Source organism: Orcinus orca, chromosome 1 (genome assembly GCF_937001465.1).
Source record: "Orcinus orca chromosome 1, mOrcOrc1.1, whole genome shotgun sequence".
Lineage (NCBI taxonomy): Eukaryota > Metazoa > Chordata > Mammalia > Artiodactyla > Delphinidae > Orcinus > Orcinus orca.
Genome location: NC_064559.1, coordinates 9,583,908 through 9,602,316, shown reverse-complemented (window position 1 = coordinate 9,602,316; position 18,409 = coordinate 9,583,908). Strand labels below are relative to the sequence as shown.

General features: G+C 46.4%; 1 protein-coding gene across 1 annotated transcript in view; it reads left to right on the top strand.

Moving 5' to 3' along the window:
• The first annotated feature begins 2,153 nt into the window (after window positions 1-2,153).
• Window positions 2,154-18,409, top strand: part of STUM (stum, mechanosensory transduction mediator homolog) — a 67,380-nt gene continuing 51,124 nt past the window's right edge. The window contains exon 1 of the mRNA XM_033430370.2: window positions 2,154-2,623. Within this exon, the coding sequence (XP_033286261.1) occupies window positions 2,416-2,623 (208 nt within the window). The 5' untranslated portion in view covers window positions 2,154-2,415. The remainder of the gene's footprint in view (window positions 2,624-18,409) is intronic.

Sequence of the window (18,409 nt, the reverse complement as noted above, 5' to 3'; positions counted from 1 at the left end):
TGAGCCACAACTACTGAAACCCGCCTGCCTAGAGCCCATGCTCCGCAACAAGAGAAGCCGCTGCAATGAGAAGCCCATGCACCACAATAAAGAGTAGCCCCCGCTCGCCACAACTAGAGAAAGCCCGTGCAGCAACGAAGACCCAACGCAGCCAAAAATAAATAAAATTATTAAAAAAAATGTTGCAGTGATTCCATATAATCCAAATTCCTTTGCCAGTCATTACTTGGTTCTTGCCACTCCACCAGAGCCATCTTTAGCCCCTGCCCATACCAGCCTTAGTTCTGCCACACTCGAATTCCTGAAATGTTCCTACTTTTCTAGGTTTCCATGCCTTCATACATGCTGTTGGTCTGCCTAGATGTCTTTCTGACGTCCATTCTAGATATTAAGCAAATCATCTAGAAAACTGGAGGAATTAAATCCATTTCCTTCCCTGAAACCGTTTTAGTGGCCCTAAAACCATTCAGGTGCTTTGCAAAAGAATGTTCAAAGAATGTTGACTTAACCTCTCTGTGCTCCAATTTTCCCATTGGTAAAATGGGGTAATAAATAATACTTACTTCACAGAGTGTGGTAAGGCTTAACTGAGTTAAAATATGTAAAGTGCTTAGTGCCCGGCAGACTGCTTGGATAAATAAATGTTTGTTGAAAATAAAATAAATCTCCTGCAAGTAGTTAACTGTAGTCTTTGCTCAAATCTCATCTACTATCACCTTCTTTGGGAAACCTCCTGACGCCTCCCCTCTGTAGCTGTTTTCACAGATGGTTCCATGTTTTCCCAGCACCTTCAGCTTACCCAGCTACAGCAATTCTGTCCCTTGTAGTTGTTAGTATCTATCAGTTCCTCTATTAGACTCCTGAAGTCAGGGGCTGGGTTTTACTCCTTTCCCTCTCTGCAGAATCCAAGTCATATTAGGTCTTCAATAAGTAAGTATTAAACTGAATATTGCTTTGATTTTACAGTCACAGTAACTCAAGCCCATAAGAGGTTAGATGAGTTCTTTTAAGTCATACAGGTAATTAGCGGCCGAATAGAGACGAATATTTCGGTCCTGTTCACTTCTGACTGCCAGGCCTAACTAGTTACTGTGTGTGTGTGTGTGTGCACCAGTATCACCACTACCCTCTGCTGACCATCTGCTTTTAAAATTATTTTATTCAGATACCCATAAAGTAATACCGATGGTTCTTTTTAGCATCCTTCCTCGGAGTCCCTGGGTTGGATTATTCAATCACCATTTTTCCTGGAGAAAGAGGGTTACTGAAAAGGAAGGGGATTTATGCAGAAAATTTGCTGAACATCTGGATAATTCTGATGCCTTGAATCCCTCCCTAACATAAGAGGCGGTTGCTTTCGTTCACTTTTTCCAGGTGTGGAGGTGAAGGTGGCGTTATTCAGGAAATCTGATCAAACATGGGGCCATCTGGTGCCGGCTTAGACACGGCCCGGCCACATCCTTCTGCTTCTACCAATTGCTTCATTATCAACACCAGACGGCGCTGTGCCTTCGCTGGCTTTTTAAACACCAGGTCCAGCTCACAAAAGCCCCAGGTTTCTCCCAGAACTGTTCAGGGGATGGTCCCCACCCCCCCCCCCAACAACCCCAGTTCCGAGCAACAGGCTCATTTCTTTTAGCTTTTCGCATCTGTGTGTGTGTGTGTGTGTGTGTGTGTGTATGTAAGGAAGGGTCCCATTTAAACTAGTCTCATGGACCTGTTTGAAAAGCTGCGTCTCCTGCTTTCAGCTCGATTATCGATCCTAAAATCGCTTTTGCTCTGACTCAAGTCCATTTAAATCAGAACGAATTTAAAGCGTACTAGATACCAGGCGCGGCGCGTTCCTTGCCTCCATCTCCCTAGCGTTAAATGCATCCTCCGGAGTAAAGGACTCAACCTCGAAGCCTTTCCCCGCCGTGCCAGCCGAGCGCACACGCCCAATTCGCGGTGTCCTTGGCTGCGGTTCCCTCCTGGTTCACCTGTCTGGGGAGCGAGACGTGTGTCCATTCCTCCCAATACCTGGACACCAGCTCCCTCTGCGTTCCTCTTCTACTTTCTTCCCTCCTCCCTGATTTGTAAGTGGTATTTTGGGGCGTGGGGGCAGCGGAGGGGAGGGCGGGGAAGGGGCCCCGCGGGGAGGGGCGTCGGAGCGCTGTCACCGAGTGTCACGCCGCCCTCCCCGCCCCTCCGCCGGGGCTGTGGGAGCGCAGCGGAGCGCGCGGCAGAGGGCCGGGCGCTTGGGGACGCGGGAGTGCGGGGTTCTGGGCGAGCCGCGCGGCACACCGAGCACGCTGGACGCCTGAGCTCGGCGCGGAGCCCGGAGTCCGGAGCCCGGAGCCGGCCGCCACCCGCCTCCTGTGCACTGGGCGGCAGTCCCGGCCGCGGCAGCCCGGCTCCCGGGGAGCGCGCCCCGCCATGGAGCCTTCGCACAAAGACGCCGAGACGGCGGCAGCGGCGGCGGCGGTGGCTGCGGTGGCGGCGGCGGACCGGGGGACGTCCTCGTCCAGCGGGGTGGTGGTGCAGGTCCGCGAGAAGAAGGGCCCCCTGCGCGCCGCCATCCCCTACATGCCCTTCCCCGTGGCCGTCATCTGTCTCTTCCTCAACACTTTCGTGCCCGGACTGGGTAAGACGCGGCGGCCGCGACCCCTGCGCCCCGGGCACCGGCGCGGGAGGGCGGCAGGGGAGGCGCCGGGGAGGGACCCTCGGACGGCAACCACGGGCGGCATGTGCTGTGCCGGCGCTCCCAGCGCCCTCTGGCAGGTGGCAGAAGCGCCTGGAGTGGGCGCCCGGAGGGAGGCGCGGCGAAGGGCTCCTGACACACCTTTCACCTTCTCCGACCTGGGAGCCAGGTGATCCGGGCCCAAAGAGCCAGAAACTTTGCCGGGAATGTTGGATCACGCGGGCGGCGGCCCGGGCGGCTCTCTCGGCCCTGGCTAGGTTCCCCTCCAAGCGCCCCCAAATCCTGTCTTTTCCCTCCGCCGCGCTCGCCCCCCTACGAGCTCCTGTCTCGGAGGGGCGCGGGCCCCCAGCCGGAAGAGCGTTGGGGCCGTGGGTGGGGGTGACCAAGGTCTCGGGCATTCGAGAAGTCGGCCGAGCTATGGAAAAGCGGGGCGAGCCCGGATAGAAGGCTCCTCTCAGCCCCGCCTGCGTTCGCACGGTGCTGGGCGTGTGTGGGCGAGAGCTCTTTAGCCAGAGTCTCCCCCACCTCCTTCCCGAGTGCCCGCGATTCCGCCGGCAGCCCCGCAGGACGCCGAGGGGAAGGGGGATGATTTTGTTAGTTTAGATGCCTGTGGGTTTGAACCGCACTTGGCCAGAGGTGACCCCATAACTCCATCCCATCACTTCCGTTCCTGAGAAAGTGGAGAGAGCGCGGTTGTAATTCGGTGTCGGACTTTGGCTGCCTGCAGGGTTCTTGATAGCACCAGTGTCCCAAATTTTAACACAGAGACCCATCACAGAGATGGGAGTGCCGAAGAGGGCATAAAGGGAGGAAATGCTAGGTTTCCTTGACCCTCCCTCTCCTAACCCCACGCCCAAATCTGTCTGCGCGCCCTCCGGGGCACTCCCAGCTTGCCAGCTTGGCACCGTCTGTTCTTCCGTGCTAAGAGCACCCCCCCCCCCAATTCCATGCGGGACTGGAGAGGCAGGCACCTCTGTGCCCAGGAGAAAGCTTGCCGCTTGTAAGGCTCCAAGTTCCCAAGAACAGAGGTCAGCTAGGAGTGGTTTTCTGTTTTGCTTTGGCCTTTCTCACGGCCCCGCTCTCAGCCAGCTCTGCAGGGTCCTCTGCAGCGCTGATAGCGAAGATCACACCCACCCACGCAGGTCGCGTTCACTTTCCCCTTCGTGCTCACCTTTCTGCCCCCTGGGGGGAGGTGGGGGGCTGTGGCCAGAGCAGCGTATCTGTCTGAGCAGGAAGTTAGGTGGTCTTTAGTTGGGCGTCCGCCTTGTTGGTGCCTTCATCAGCCTGGTTGGTGTCATCAGGGCGGCTCTCTTAGTACATTTAGACACGGTGGGGACGCAAGCGATGTTAATTTAAGTTGTCAGAAATCCCCACCTGCTGGAGTAAAAACACACTGCCTGTCCATCTCTCCGGGGATGTGAAGATCACGAGCAGGGATGTGTCTCGATTCCACTTTTCTTAAAGTGGTGAAGCAAATGCCATCTTATGGTCTTTGAGGAAAGAAGCACATTGGGGCCTGGTGGGAGGAGCTACGTCAAGTCTCTGCTGGCTGAGGCCACAGCGCCTGTACACCTGCGCCCGTCCTCCTGGGTCTGCCTCACTAGGTCCCTTTCCCACCCTTAGCCCTGCTGCCACGCCCCCTGCCCTTCTGCCCCCCTGCCCTGGGCATCCAGCTCTTCTCTCTTTACACTTCCCTTTGTTAGATCAGAATCCTATGGGATTTTTGTAAGAAACCTTTCTAAGAAGCCAGAAGAAAATAAAGAGGAAATAAAGCAAACTACAAAAGTAATAAAACAGGCTGAGATGAGCCATGGGTGTACAGACTTAGGAATTTTCAATGACGAAATCCAGGCCTTTTATCATTTTGTTTTGACTATCATTGTACAGTGGACTGAGTGCACAGGCCCCTGCCCCTCTCCACCCTGAAGGGGTTCCAGATCTTTGTTGGTGTTTCATATCTGTGAGTCAGGGATGCGTGTCTCTCCAGGTTGCTGGGAGGATGAAATGAGATTACGTAAAGCTCAGGGTCTGGCCGTTAGAGAGTGTTCCGGAGACCGTGGGTCCCTGTGGCTCTTTGCCCTTTTACAGAGCTGAGCGCTACTCCCATCTCTGGTATGTGGGGCCGCCCCTGGGACCTTTCTTCTGAGTACTTATTGATCTCTCTGTTCCCCTCGACCTGCAGTAGAGTCCTGGACGGCAAAGCAGCCCAGGCAAAACTTGCAGGCTTTTTTTTTTTTTTTTTGCACTGCCCCCTCCCCAGTGGTTTGAATGGTCCCAGCTCTCAGAAATTTTTCCCTCAACCCAGATCTACCTCTCCAGGTCCTCCTGGCTCATCTGATGCTCCTGCAAAAACTGAGTATTCGTGTCTGGCTCTGCCCTTTGAAGAAGCGAAGCTTCTTTTAATACATTCACTCATTCATTCGACAAACACAGAGCACCCACCACATGCCCGGCACTGGGGATGTGATGATGAATAAATCAGTCAAGATGTCATAGATAGTTGAGGGAAATTGGTGCAAACTTTGTTTACATTTGAAAGTGCCATGATGGCAGCAGGAAGAGTATTTGAGCAGTAATTGATTCTTCCAGGGTTGGGGTGGGTGTTCAGAGAAAGCCTCCCAGAGGGAGTAGTATTGGGTTAGACTTTGCTGAGCGTATCCATCACGAGGCCCCAAGCACTTGCCAGCCTCACTTCACTCCCACTCTCTGGAAACTGGTCACAGCATTGGCCCAAAGAGCTCTTCTTTTTTCTGGAAGCTTCCTTACCTGCAAGTCCTCTCCTCATTTGCAAATTGGATGAGAGTGCCAGTGTTAGGCTGAATGCAGGCACTGTTTTTCTCTGGTAGAGTGTCTCAGGTCCACCCAGTCTGCAGGACCTGCCATGGAGAAGCCCAGTCCTTTCAGTTCCCTGGTGCCTTCTCCACCCAAGCAACAGTGCTGTTGGGATAACATACATAAGAGGGATGTTTCCTTTCCTGGGGAGTGGATGGGAAGGAGAAGTCATTTATGATCGCTCTGACACCTCATTGGAACAATGCAAAATAAATTTGAAAAATGGATGATGGTAATTTCCTATTCAGTGAAAGTCTACTAATAAAGACCATGGACCTTCATAGTCCAACTGGTAGGGCATTTATAAGTACACACAATTACTCACACATGTAATGGAAGTTCACCGTTATGCCCCCAAATCGCCAGAGGGTTTATCTATTGGTTAGGATCCAAATGATACTTTCATATTTGAAAACTGTTATTTATCTTTATTGACTTGGTGAAATGAAAATGTTGATAACTCAGATAGTGGCAGGGAAAGTTGGACAGAGAAGAACTTCCAGTGACTGTTAACCATTCCATCAGATTAATGTTGGATATTAATCTACTGTTGAATATTCATAAATATTTAATCTGTCCCTAATATATTGCCTACTTTTTGACACTCAGCTAAGGTCTTGCTTCCCTGGTCAGAGCACCACAGGTTGGCTCAGCTTCTCTCTCTCTTTCCTTTAAGCCTGAGCCTCTAGTTGATGATGAACCATGCCCTACCCTGTGGCATCTTTTGTATTGTTGCCTTTTTATTATTGCTTCAAGAGTTTATTATTTGTCTATCTAGATAGATTGTAAGTTCCTTGAGAGCAGGAACCATTTAAAATTTCTCCTTGATATACTATCAACATGCTATTTATGGAATGCACACTGACCAGAATTTTACTCCTTGAATAGGCATTAGAGATCATCTCACCCAATGCCTTTATTTTATATAGAAGTGAGTCAGGCCGGAGGATCAAAAGACCAAGGAAGTTTACATCCTACTCAACCTTTTTAAGGAAATCATTTGAGGGTGTATTTCAGCAAAACAAGAGAGTAAACCAAGAAAGAAGATATGAGATCCAGGGAATAATGTATCCAATTCAGGGTAGACATGAAAAGCCATGCAGGATAAAATTGTTCAGCAAGCCTGCAAAGCAGTCAGTCTTCATTAGAATGGGAGGGTAGAAGGCTCCAGGAAGCAGGTTTCTGAGGATGATGTGAGGAGGGGACATTCCACAGAGTAGAGAATATTATTGGTATACTGCAAGAGATTAAAGTTGTGATACAAAACAGAAAGCAAGCAAGAAAAACAGAAGGCAATTAGTAACTGCAGTAAAGACAAAAAGCTATGCAAAAGCATTAATAGGCTCAAATGAAGCAACCTACCCAATTATATCAGGAGGCCAGTAGGCTTCAAAAAGAATAGAAGATTCCAAACAATCAATGAGAAAGAATTTGAGGATACTAGGGATATGATGTAGAAAGCACATGTTTCTTCTACCAACAATAAAAAAGAGAGGTAATAACAACTTCAGGAAAAGCAACAACAAAAAATTATTAAAGATATAGCTCAAATAGGAAGCAAATCAAAATGTGGCCTGATTTTAAGCAAGTGGTGGAACGTAAGGAAAGCTCTTTTAAGTGCATAGAATCTGTCATTGGAACAGTGGTGCACTGTATGGGCTCTTAGCTTCCCTTTGATTCTGTAGTGAAGAATATTTGCTTAGTCATAATGATATAAATGCTCCTCAGTTTTGTGGGTTTTCCCCCACATCTTTATTGGAGTATAAATGCTTTACAATGTTGTGTTAGTTTCTGCTGTACAACAAAGTGAATCAGCTATATGTATACATATATCCCCATAACCCCTCCCTCTTGAGCCTCCCTCCCACCTTCCCTACCCCATCCCTCTAGGTGGTCACAAAGCACTGAGCTGATCTCCCTGTGCCATGCAGCAGCTTCCCACTAGCCATCCATTTCACATTTGGTAATGTTTATACGTCAATGGTACTCTTTCACTTTATCTCAGTTTCCCCTTCCCCCTTGTGCCTTCAAGTCTGCTCTCTACATCTGCGTCTTTATTCCTGCCCTGCCACTAGGTTCATCAGTACTGCTTTTTAAAATTTCATATAAATGCGTTAGCATACGGTATTTGTTTTTCTCTTTCTGACTTACTTCACTCTGTATGACAGATGCTAGGTCCATCACTACAAATAACTCAATTTCATTCCTTTTTATGGCTGAGTAATATTCCATTGTATATATGTGCCACACTTCTTTATCCAATCATCTGTTGATGGACATTTAGGTTGCTTCCATGTCTTGGCTATTGTAAATAGTGCTGCAGTGAACATTGGGGTGCATGTCTCTTTATTTTTTTTATTTATTTTTTTTGCGGTATGCGGGCCCCTCACTGCTGTGGCCTCTCCTGCTGCGGAGCACAGGCTCTGGATGCGCAGGCTCAGCGGCCATGGCTCACGGGCCTAGCTGCTCCACGGCATGTGGGATCTTCCCGAACCGGGGCATGAACCCATGCCCCCTGCATCAGCGGGCAGACTCTCAAGCACTGTGCCACCAGGGAAGCCCCTGTTCATAGATGTTTTGATGATGGCCATTCTGACTGGTGTGAGGTGATACCTAATTGTGGTGTTGATTTGCATTTCTCTAATAATTAGTGATGCTGAGCATCTTTTCATGCATTTGTTGGCCATCTGTAGGTCTTCTTTGGAGAAATGTCTATTTAGGTCTTTTGCCCATTTTTGGACTGGGCTGTTTGTTTTTGTGATATTGAGCTGCATGTGCTGCTTGTATATTTTAGAGATTAATCATTTGTCAGCTGCTTCATTTGCAAATATTTTCTCCCATTCTGAGTGTTGTCTTTTCATCTTGTTTATGATTTCCCTTGCTGTGCAAAAGCTTTTAAGTTTCATTAGGTCCCATTTGTTTATTTTTGTTTTTATTTCCCTTATTCTAGGAGGTGGGTCAAAAAGGATCTTACTGTGACTTATGTCATAGAGTGTTCTGCCTATGGTTTCCTTTAAGAGTTTTATAGTGTCTAGCCTTACACTTAGGTCTTTAATCCATTTTGAGTTTATTTTTATGTATGGTGTTAGGGTGTGTTCTAATTTCATTCTTTTATATGTAGCTGTCCATTTTTCCCAGCACCACCTTATTGAAGAGGCTGTCTTTTCTCCACTGTATATTCTTGCCTCCTTTATCAAAGATAAGGTGACCATATGTGTGTGGGTTTGTCTCTAGGCTTTCTATCTTGTTCCATTGATCTACATTTCTGTTTTTGTGCCAGTACCATACTGTCTTGATTACTGTAGTTTTGCAGTATAGTCTGAAGTCAGGGAGCCTGATTCCTCCAGCTTTGTTTTTCTTTCTCAAGATTGCCTTGGCTATTCGGGGTCTTTTATGCTTTCATACAAATTGTAAAATTTCTTTTCTTTTTAATTAATTAATTTTTATTTTTATTTATTTTTGGCTGTGTTGGGTCTTCATCGCCGTGCGCGGGCTTTCTCTACATGCAGCGAGTGGGGACTACTCTTCATTGTGGTGCGTGGGCTTCTCATCATGGTGGCTTCTCTTGTTGTGGAGCATAGGCTCTAGGCATGCAGGCTTCAGTAGTTGTAGCACGTGGGCTCAGTAGTTGTGGCTCGCAGGCTCTAGAGCACAGGCTCAGTAGTTGTGGTGCATGGGCTTAGTTGCTCCACGACATGTGGGATCTTCCCGGACCAGGGCTCGAACACATGTCCCCTGTATTGAGGCGGATTCTTAATTACTGTGCCACATGGGAAGCCCACAAATTGTAAAATTTCTTGTTCTAGTTCTGTGAAAAATGGCTTCGGTAATTTGATGGGGATTGCATTGAACCTGTAGATTGCTTTGGGTAGTATAGTCATTTTCACAATATTGATTCTTCCAATCCAGGAGCATGGTCTGTCTCTCCCTCTGTTTATATTACCTTTGAGTTCTTTCATCAGTGTTTTATAGTTTTCTATGTACAGGTCTTTTGCCTCCTTGAGTACGTTTACTCCTAGGTATTTTATTCTTTTTGTTGTGATGGTAAATGGGATTGTTTCCTTAATTTCTCTTTCTGACCTTTCATTGTTAGTGTATAGGAATGCAAGAGATTTCTGTTCATTAATTTTGTATCCTGCAACCTTACCAAATTCATTGATTAGTTCTAGTAGTTTTCTGGTGGAATCTTTAGGATTTTCTGTGTATAGTATCATGTCATTGGCAAACAGTGACAATTTTACTTCTTCTTTTCCCATTTGTATTCCTTTTATTTCTTTTTCTTCTCTGATTGCCATGGCTAGGACTTCCAATACTATGTTGAATAACAGTGGCAAGAGTGGACATCCTTGTCTTGTTCCTGATCTTAGAGGAAATGCTTTCAGTTTTTCACCATTGAGAATGATGTTTGGTGTGGGTTTGTCGTATGTGGCTTTTATTATGTTGAGGTAGGTTCCCTCTATGCCCACTTTCTGGAGAGTTTTTATCATAAATTGGTGTTGAATTTTGTCAAAAGCTTTTTCTGCATCTGTTGCAGAGATGAAGAGATGACATATAGTTTTTATTCTTTAATTTGTTAATATGGTGTATCACATTGTTTTGCGTATATTGAAGAATCCTTGCATCCCTGGGATAAATCCCACTTGGTCATGGTGTATCATTCTTTTAATGTGTTGTTGGATTCTGTTTGCTAGTATTTTGTTGAGGATTTTTGCGTCTGTGTTCATCAGTGATATTGGTCTATAATTTTTTTTTGTGTGTGTGATATCTTTGTCTGGTTTTGGTATCAGGGTGATGGTAGCCTCGTAGAACGACTTTGGGAGTGTTCTTCCCTCCACAATGTTTTGGAAGAGTTTGAGAAGGATAAGTGTCACTCTTCTCTAAAAGTTTGATAGGATTCACCTGTGAAGCCATCTGGTCCTGGACTTTTGTTTGTTGGAAGATTTTTAATTACAGTTTCAATTTAATTACCTGGATTGGTCTGTTTATATTTTCTAATTCTTCCTGGTTCAATTTTGGAAGGTTGTACTTTTCCACGAATTTGTCCATTTCTTTCAGGTTGTCCATTTTATTGGCGTATAGTTGCTTGTAGTAGTCTCTTATGATCTTTTGTATTCTGTGGTGTCAGTTGTAATCTCTCCTTTTTCATTTCTAATTTTATTGATTTGTGTCCTCTCCCTCTTTGTTTTTGATTATTCTGGATAAAGGTTTATCAATTCTGTTTATCTTCTCAAAGAACCAGCTTTTAGTTTTATTGATCTTTGCTATTTTCTTTGTTTCTATTTCATTTATTTCTACTCTGATCTTTATGTTTTCTTTCCTTCCACTAATTTTGGATTTTGTTTGTTCTCCTTTTTCTAGTTGCTTTAGGTGTAAGGTTAGATTGTTTATTTGAGATTTTTCTGGTTTCTTGAGGTGAGCTTGAATTGCTATGAACTTCCCTCTTAGAACTGCTTTTGCTGCGTCCCATAGGTTTTGGATCATCGTGTTTTTGTTATCATTTGTTTCTAGGTATTTTTTGATTTCCTCTTTGATTTCCTCAGTGATCTCTTGGTTATTTAGCAGTGCACTGATTAGCCTCCATGTATTTGTGTTTTTTCCTGTTTTTTTTCCTGTAACTGATTTCTAATCTCATAGTGTTATGGTTGGAAAAGATGCCTGATACAATTTCAATTTTCTTAAATTTTCCAAGGTTTGATTGTGACCCAAAATGTGATCTATTCTGGAGAACTTTCTGTGTGCATTTGAGAAGAAAGTGTATTTTTCCACTTTCGGGTGGAATGTCCTAAAAATATCAATTAAGTCTATCTGGTCTATTGTGTCATTTAAAGCTTGTGTTTCCTTATTTATTTTTTGTCTAGATGACCTGTCTGTTGGTGTAAGTGGGGTGTTAAAGTCCCCCACTATTATTGTCTTACTGTCGATTTCTCCTTTTATGGCTGTTAGCATTTGCCTTATGTATTGAGGTGGTCCTATGTTGGGCGCATAAAAATTTATAATTGTTACGTTTTCTTCTTGGATAGATCCCTTGATCAAATGTAGTAAAAAGACTCTTGTAACAGTCTTTATTTTAAAGTCTATTTTATCTGATATGAGTATTGCTACTCCAGCTTTCTTGTGATTTTGATTTGCATGGATATCTTTTTCCATCCCCTCACTTTCAGTCTGTATGCATCCCTAGGTCTGAAGTGCATCTCTTGTAGATAGCATATATAAGGGTCTTGTTTTTGTATCCATTCAGCCAGTCTATGTCTTTTGGTTGGAGCATTTAATCCATTGACATTCAAGGTGATTATCAAGATGTATGTTCCTATTACCATTTTCTTAATTGATTTGGGTTTGTTTTTGTGGGTTCTTTTCTTCTCTGGTGTTTCTCGCTTAGAGAAGTTCCTTTAGCATTTGCTGTAAAGCTGGTTTGGTGGTGCTGAATTCTCATAGATTTTGCTTGTCTGTAAAGCTTTTGATTTCTCCAATGAATCTGAATGAGATCCTTGCTGGGTAGAGTGATCTTGGTTGTAGGTTTTTGCCTTTCATCACTTTAAATATGTCCTGCCACTCCCTTCTGGCTTGCAGAGTTTCTGCTGAAAGATCAGCTGTTAACCTTATGGGGATTCCCTCGTGTGTTGTTTGTTACTTTTCCCTTGCTACTTTTAATATTTTTTCTTTGTATTTAATTTTTGATAGTTTGATTAATATGTGTCTCAGCATGTTTCTCGTTGGGTTTATCCTGTATGGGACTCTTTGAGCTTCCTGGATTTGATTGACTATTTCCTTTCCCATGTTAGGGAAGTTTTTGACTATAATCTCTTCAAATATTTTCTCAGTCCCTTTCTTTTTCTCTTCTTCTTCTGGGACCCCTATAATTCGAATGTTGGTGCGTTTAATGTTGTCCCAGAGGTCTCTGAGACTGTCCTCAATTCTTTTCATTCTTTTTTCTTTATTCTGCTTACTGGCAGTTATTTCCACCATTTTATCTTCCAGGTCAGTTATCCTTTCTTCTGCCTCAGTTATTCTGTTATTGATTCCTTCTAGAGTATTTTTAATTTCAGTAATTGTGTTGTTCATCACTGTTTGTTTGCTCTTTAGTTCTTCTAGATCGGTGTTGAATGTTTCTGTTGTATTTTCTCCATTCTGTTTCTGAGATTTTGGATCATCTTTACCATCATTACTCTGAATTCTTTTTCAGGTAGGTTGTCTATTTCATCTTCATTTACTTGGTCTTGTAGGTTTTTACCTTACTTCTTCATCTGTAACATTTTCTTGTCGTTTCTATTTTTTTTTTTTGATGGGTGTGGCTGTATTCCTGTTTTACTGGTTGTTTGACCTGAGGTGTCCAGCACTGGAGTTTGCAGGCAGTTGGATAGCGCTGGGTCTTGGTGCTGAGATGAGGACCTCCAGGAGGCCTCACTCTGATTAATATTCCCTGTGGTCCGAGGTTCTCTGTTAGTCCAGTGGTTTGGACTCAGAGCTCCCACCACAGGAGTTCAGGCCTGACCTCCGGCCTGGGAACCAAGATCCTGCAAGTTGTGTGGCGTTGCAAAAAAAAAAAAAAAAAGGAGCAATACAATAATAAAGAATAATAAACAAAATAAAATTAGAAAGATAAAAAATATATTAGGAAAAATAAAAATATAATTGAAACAACTGCAACAAGGTAAAATAAAACCACAACAGAAAAAAAAAAATCCTTGGCTGTGGAGGCGGAGTTTAGGTGGGGGTGGAACTTAGGCAGGGGCAGGGTTTATGGTGGGGCGGGACCTAGGCAGAGGGGCGGGTGATGTTTGAGTGTGGGGTGGGGCATCTGCTTAGGACCTGCCCAGAAGGGCAGAGGCAGCCCGTGGAAAGGAGGGCCTCTGGAGTGTGGAGTTTCGGAGTTTGGAGGTAAGGCCCTGGGTGGGGTTTAGGCCCAGCGTGATGGAGGGGGTCTCCGAGTGTAGAGGTGGGGCCCTGGGTAGGGGTGCAAGGGCGGGGCTTGGGCCCTGCACGGGAGGAGGGAGGCTCCGAGAGCAGAGGATTGGCCTGGGAACCCAACAGGCTCCCTGGTGCCCAAGTGGACAGGGAAAGCACTGGCCGCTTTCCCTTCTGTTCCTCCATGCCACCCCACCCATGGTCTCCCCCAGGGTCTCCTCTGTCCCTGCTGGACCTCTAATGGTGGGTGGGTCCTGCTGGGTGTAGGAACTCCTCCCCTCCCCCAGCCACCCCTCAGGGGTGCCAGTCCTGTAGTTCCGGCCTGTACTTTTGCTCCCCCTTCCCTCCTTCCCACTCCCTCAGGACCCACATAGCTGGAGGGGGCCTAGGTGGGCAGAGGATCAGGCCCGGGATCTCAGCAGGTTCCTGGGGGTCCAAGTGGGCAGGGGAAACCTGGCCACCCTCCCTTTTGATCCTTCACCCTCCCAATCGTCCCCCAATGTTCCCTTCGGATGTGGGATCCCTTCTCCCCCAGCCATCCCTCAGGGGCGCCAGTTCCGTCTGGCCTCCACTACTCCTCCCCCTTCACTCCCGCCATGCCCCACGGCCTACCCGGTCACTGGAGGTTCCTCCCGTCCCCTTAGGTGTAAGTGGTCCCCCACAGGTGCCTGGTATGTGCCCTAGTTGTGCAGAGACGCGAATTCCACGTTCTCCTAGTCCGCCATCTTGACTCCGCCCTCCTCAGTGGTTTTAAACTTTTAAAACCAACCACAGGCAAAGCACTGAAGAGTACTTAATAATAGCTATAAAGGAGTGTGAAAGATTTTTTTTACCTTGGCAATACAAAATTTAAAAAAAAAAACAGCTTGTAGAAGTTGGCAGGTAGATTGTGATAGATTAAATTATTGTTCCCACTTAGCCACTGAAAGATGACGGCACATCTCCACTTAATGCCCTGTGGCTCGCCACGATTCCTGTGGGAGGGGACTACTTCGTTTCCTGCGCGTCGATATCAGGCTTGGCCATGTGACTTGCTTTGGCCAGTTGAGTGAGTGGAAGTGACATAGGCCATGCCTGAGCAGACATCTTCAGAGGTATTGAGGTTCTGCCACTGTTCTTTTCCCTCTCTCACGAGAATGGCAGGTCTCAGATGGGGGCTGCTCTTTAACCTGGCTCCCAGAATAAAGAGGGTATCAGAAGCAGAGCATGACATGTCACATGAGTGAGTAATAAGCCTGAGTTACTGAGATTTTTCTGTTGTTGTGTTAGTGTTGTTATTGTCCCAGCACAGCCTACCAAAGCTGACTAATGTGTGGAGGGTGGAGTAGAGATGTGAATACCCTCCTCATGTGGAGTGAGTGATCAAGACATACTGTCTGTAGTTGCTAGACCAAGAAATAGACTACCAAGGAAATCAACAGATGCACTGAAATACAGTAGCGATGTCTTGGGACAATGGGATAATGTGGGAACAAGAGTAGAAGGGAGATGAGGAATGGTTAAGTAAGCTAACTCTTATGTATCATAGCAGAAAGTCAATAAATGATGTCTGAAGTTGATAAGACAGAAAAAGCAACATAAGCCTACTCTGGAGATTAGGAAAACACCAGAAGAATTCCCACTCTTTCAGACATCATCAATTTTCCTTTGTCTAGTGACTCATTATTAGCACATATACATACTGAAATTGTCTCCCATCATTTTGAAATAGGATCTCTTGATCCCACACCCACCTCTGCCCATTGCCCATCTCTCTGTTCCCCTTTGTGGCTCAGTCCCCTGAAAGAGTTGTCTAGATTTGTTGTCATCAATCCCTCTTCCCTCATTTTCTCTGGAACCCACTCTAAGCATGTTTTTACCTCCATCAGTCACCTAAATTGCACTTATCAGCATCACCAATCTCCTCCAGATTTTCTGAATCCAGTGGTCAATTCGGCCGTCAACTTCCCAGACCTCTCAGTCGCATTGGACACAATTGCTCACTCCCTCCTCCAAACACTGTCTTCACTCGGCTTCTGGAACATCACCCTCTCCTAGTTTTCTTTATACCTTGTGACTCCTTCTCTGTTCCCTTTGCTCATCTCATCAGCGTCTAAACTTGGGAGTTCCCCAGGGCACTTGATCTTCTTGCTCTCGATCTTCTCTTTGACCTTGATCTCTTTTCTGCCTACACCACCGCCCTCCCCCGATGTTCATGCTGAGTCTCCTGGCTTTACATTGCATCCTTGTGATGATGACTCCCAGATCCAGATCACCAGCTCAGACCTCTCCCTTGACCTCCGGAGTTTTATACCCAACTGACTTCTCAATATCTCCCCTTGGAAAGCAAAAGGCATCATAGACTTAACTTATCCAAAACCAAACTTCTGATTTTCTTCCCCAAACTTACTTCTCCCTCGTCTTTCCCCATCGCAGCAAATGGCATCCTTCCAGTAGCTCAGGCCAAAAGCTGGGATTCATCCTTGACTCCTCTTTTTCTCACACCCCACGCCCAGTCTGTCAGGAAACACTTGGCTCTGCTTTCGTAATGTAGTCAGTATCTGACCACTTCTCACCATCTTGTGTCTACTTCACTGGTCCAAGCCTCCATCTTCTCCAGAGTGCAGTGGCCTCTTAACGGGCTGCTTGCCCATACTGACCTCCCTTATGGTCTGTCCTCAACGTGGCAATAAGAGGGATCATTTCAAAACACAAGTGAATCAGATAATGTTACTTTTGGGCTGGAAACCCTCCAATGGTTCTCACGTCACTCAAGTAAAATCTCAAGTCCTCATGATGACCCACGTGGCCCTAGGCCAGAACTGTTAAAAAGAAATATAACATGAGCCACAGGTGTAATCTTAAAATTTCTGGTACCTATATTATAAAAAAAGTAAAAAGGAACAGGTGAAATTAACTTTATTAGTATATTGTACGTAACCCAGTATATCCAAAATTTCACCATTCAATGCATTTTTTTTTTTTTCTGCATTGTGTCCTTGTTGCTGCACACGGGCTTTCTCTAGTTGCAGCGAGCGGAGGCTACTCTTGGTTGCGGTGCGTGGGCTTCTCGTTGCAGTGGCTTCTCTTGTTATAGAGCATAGGTTCTAGGCGCACGGGCTTCAGTAGTTGTGGTATGTGGGCTCAGTAGTTGTGGCTTGCGGGCTTAGTTGCTCCGCGGCATGTAGGATCTTCCCGGACCAGGGCTCGAACCCATGTCTCCTGCATTGGCAGGTGGATTCTTAACCACTGCGCCACCAGGAAAGCCCTCAATGCATTTCAATATGAGAAATTTATTTTCTCACAGTTCTGGAAGCTGGAAGCCCAAGGTCAAGGTATTAGCAGGGTTGGTTTCTCCTGAGTTCTGTCTCCTTGGCTTGTGGACAACCACTTTCCCCCATGTGTCTTTACATGGTCTTCTGTCTGTGTGTCTCTGTGTCCAGATCTCCTCTTCTTATAAGGACACCAGTCATATGGGCTTAGGGCCCATCCTCAAGACCTCATTTTAAGTTATTTACCTCTTTAAAGACCTTATCTCCAAACACAGTCTCATTCTGAGGCACTGGGAGTTAGGACTTCAACATAGGAGTTTTGAGGGGACACAGTTCAGCCCATAACACCTTCCAGACGATCTTACTTAAAATTGTGGCTCTCCTCCTCCTCCCCAGACTCCCTATCTTTCCCTAGTTCATTTTTCCTTAAGAGCGCTCTCACTATCAAACATACGGTCTACTGCAGGGACCCTGTCCCCTTTGACCTTGCATCTCAGCAGGAGCACAGTGCACACCTGGGGAGTGATGTGCTCTGTAGTAGGCACTGAGTCAACTGTCCTCTGATTAGCACGCCCCTGGGTCTACACCTGATTGCAGCACAGACTTCCTTAGTATCACCTGCTGAATGACCACGTCCACTCCCCACAGCAGCTCCGTTTCTTGCAACATCTGGGAAGAAATGTGGATGCTATTTACATTCTTGAACCGGACCTGGTCACCCCTTAAAGTATCGCTGCCCAGGCTATGACCCAACTCACTACGGGATACATCCCATGGGAGACTCACTGAGCGAGTGTCGCTTGGCACAGTGACATTTATACATTGGCTTTTAAGTGATGCTGCAATATATAGGCAGGCAGGTCGGGTAAATACAGTGGGGCGACCTGGAGGGCACTGGACTAAATCACATCTCCAGTTGCGCATCAGATTCATGAAGCCACGAGGTGTTGTGGAAAGGGGGTGAACTAGAAGTTAGGAGGCCCCAGAGCTAGTTCTGATTTTTCAGATCCGTGCAGCCCTGAGCCCCTTCACCTCTCTGAGCCCATTTCCCCATCCGTGAAACGGAAGTAGTCCCCGCTCTGCCACCTCGCAGGGTCGTTTATGTTCTGTTTAACCACGAAGCACTCCATGGTCAGAAAGGAGGTTATCACTACCAGTTAACATTAACAAAATGTCCTTTGTTCCCAAGCTCATCCTGGGCTTTTCCTCACAGTGGCACGAGGGCGAGCGGGAGAGCTGTAAGCAGGGCAGCTTTTTCAGCATCTGGTCCCACGTGGCTCAGAGCCGAGACCTGGGACCTCCTGCTGGGCACTGCTGGGACCTCCCATACCCAACACGCTGGGGGCAAGGGGGCAACAGCGCACATTCTCTAGGGCTTGGTTTACCATTTACCAGAAGGTTCTGCCATTATAACCCCCAAACCCTGGGCCTCTGAGAGGGACGTGTCTCTGAGGCCGACTCTGCCGTTTGGTAAAAGGCTGTGGGAGCATCAAACTGGAGAATGAATGTGTGCGTGTGTATTTGGACACGCAGGCACATGCACAAATGCCCCGCAAGCTTTACCTATAGTTATCTTACTGTAAAAGTTAGACAGGTCCTAGGTTTGTGTTTGAACTTCCCAGCTCATGATTCCAGGGAAACCGTTTATTCATCCTGGAGGACATGTAGGTGGTTTGTAGCCCTGAAGCCCTATCACCTGGGCAACGGGCAGAGGTCGGCCTTGGGAGGATGTATTTTTATT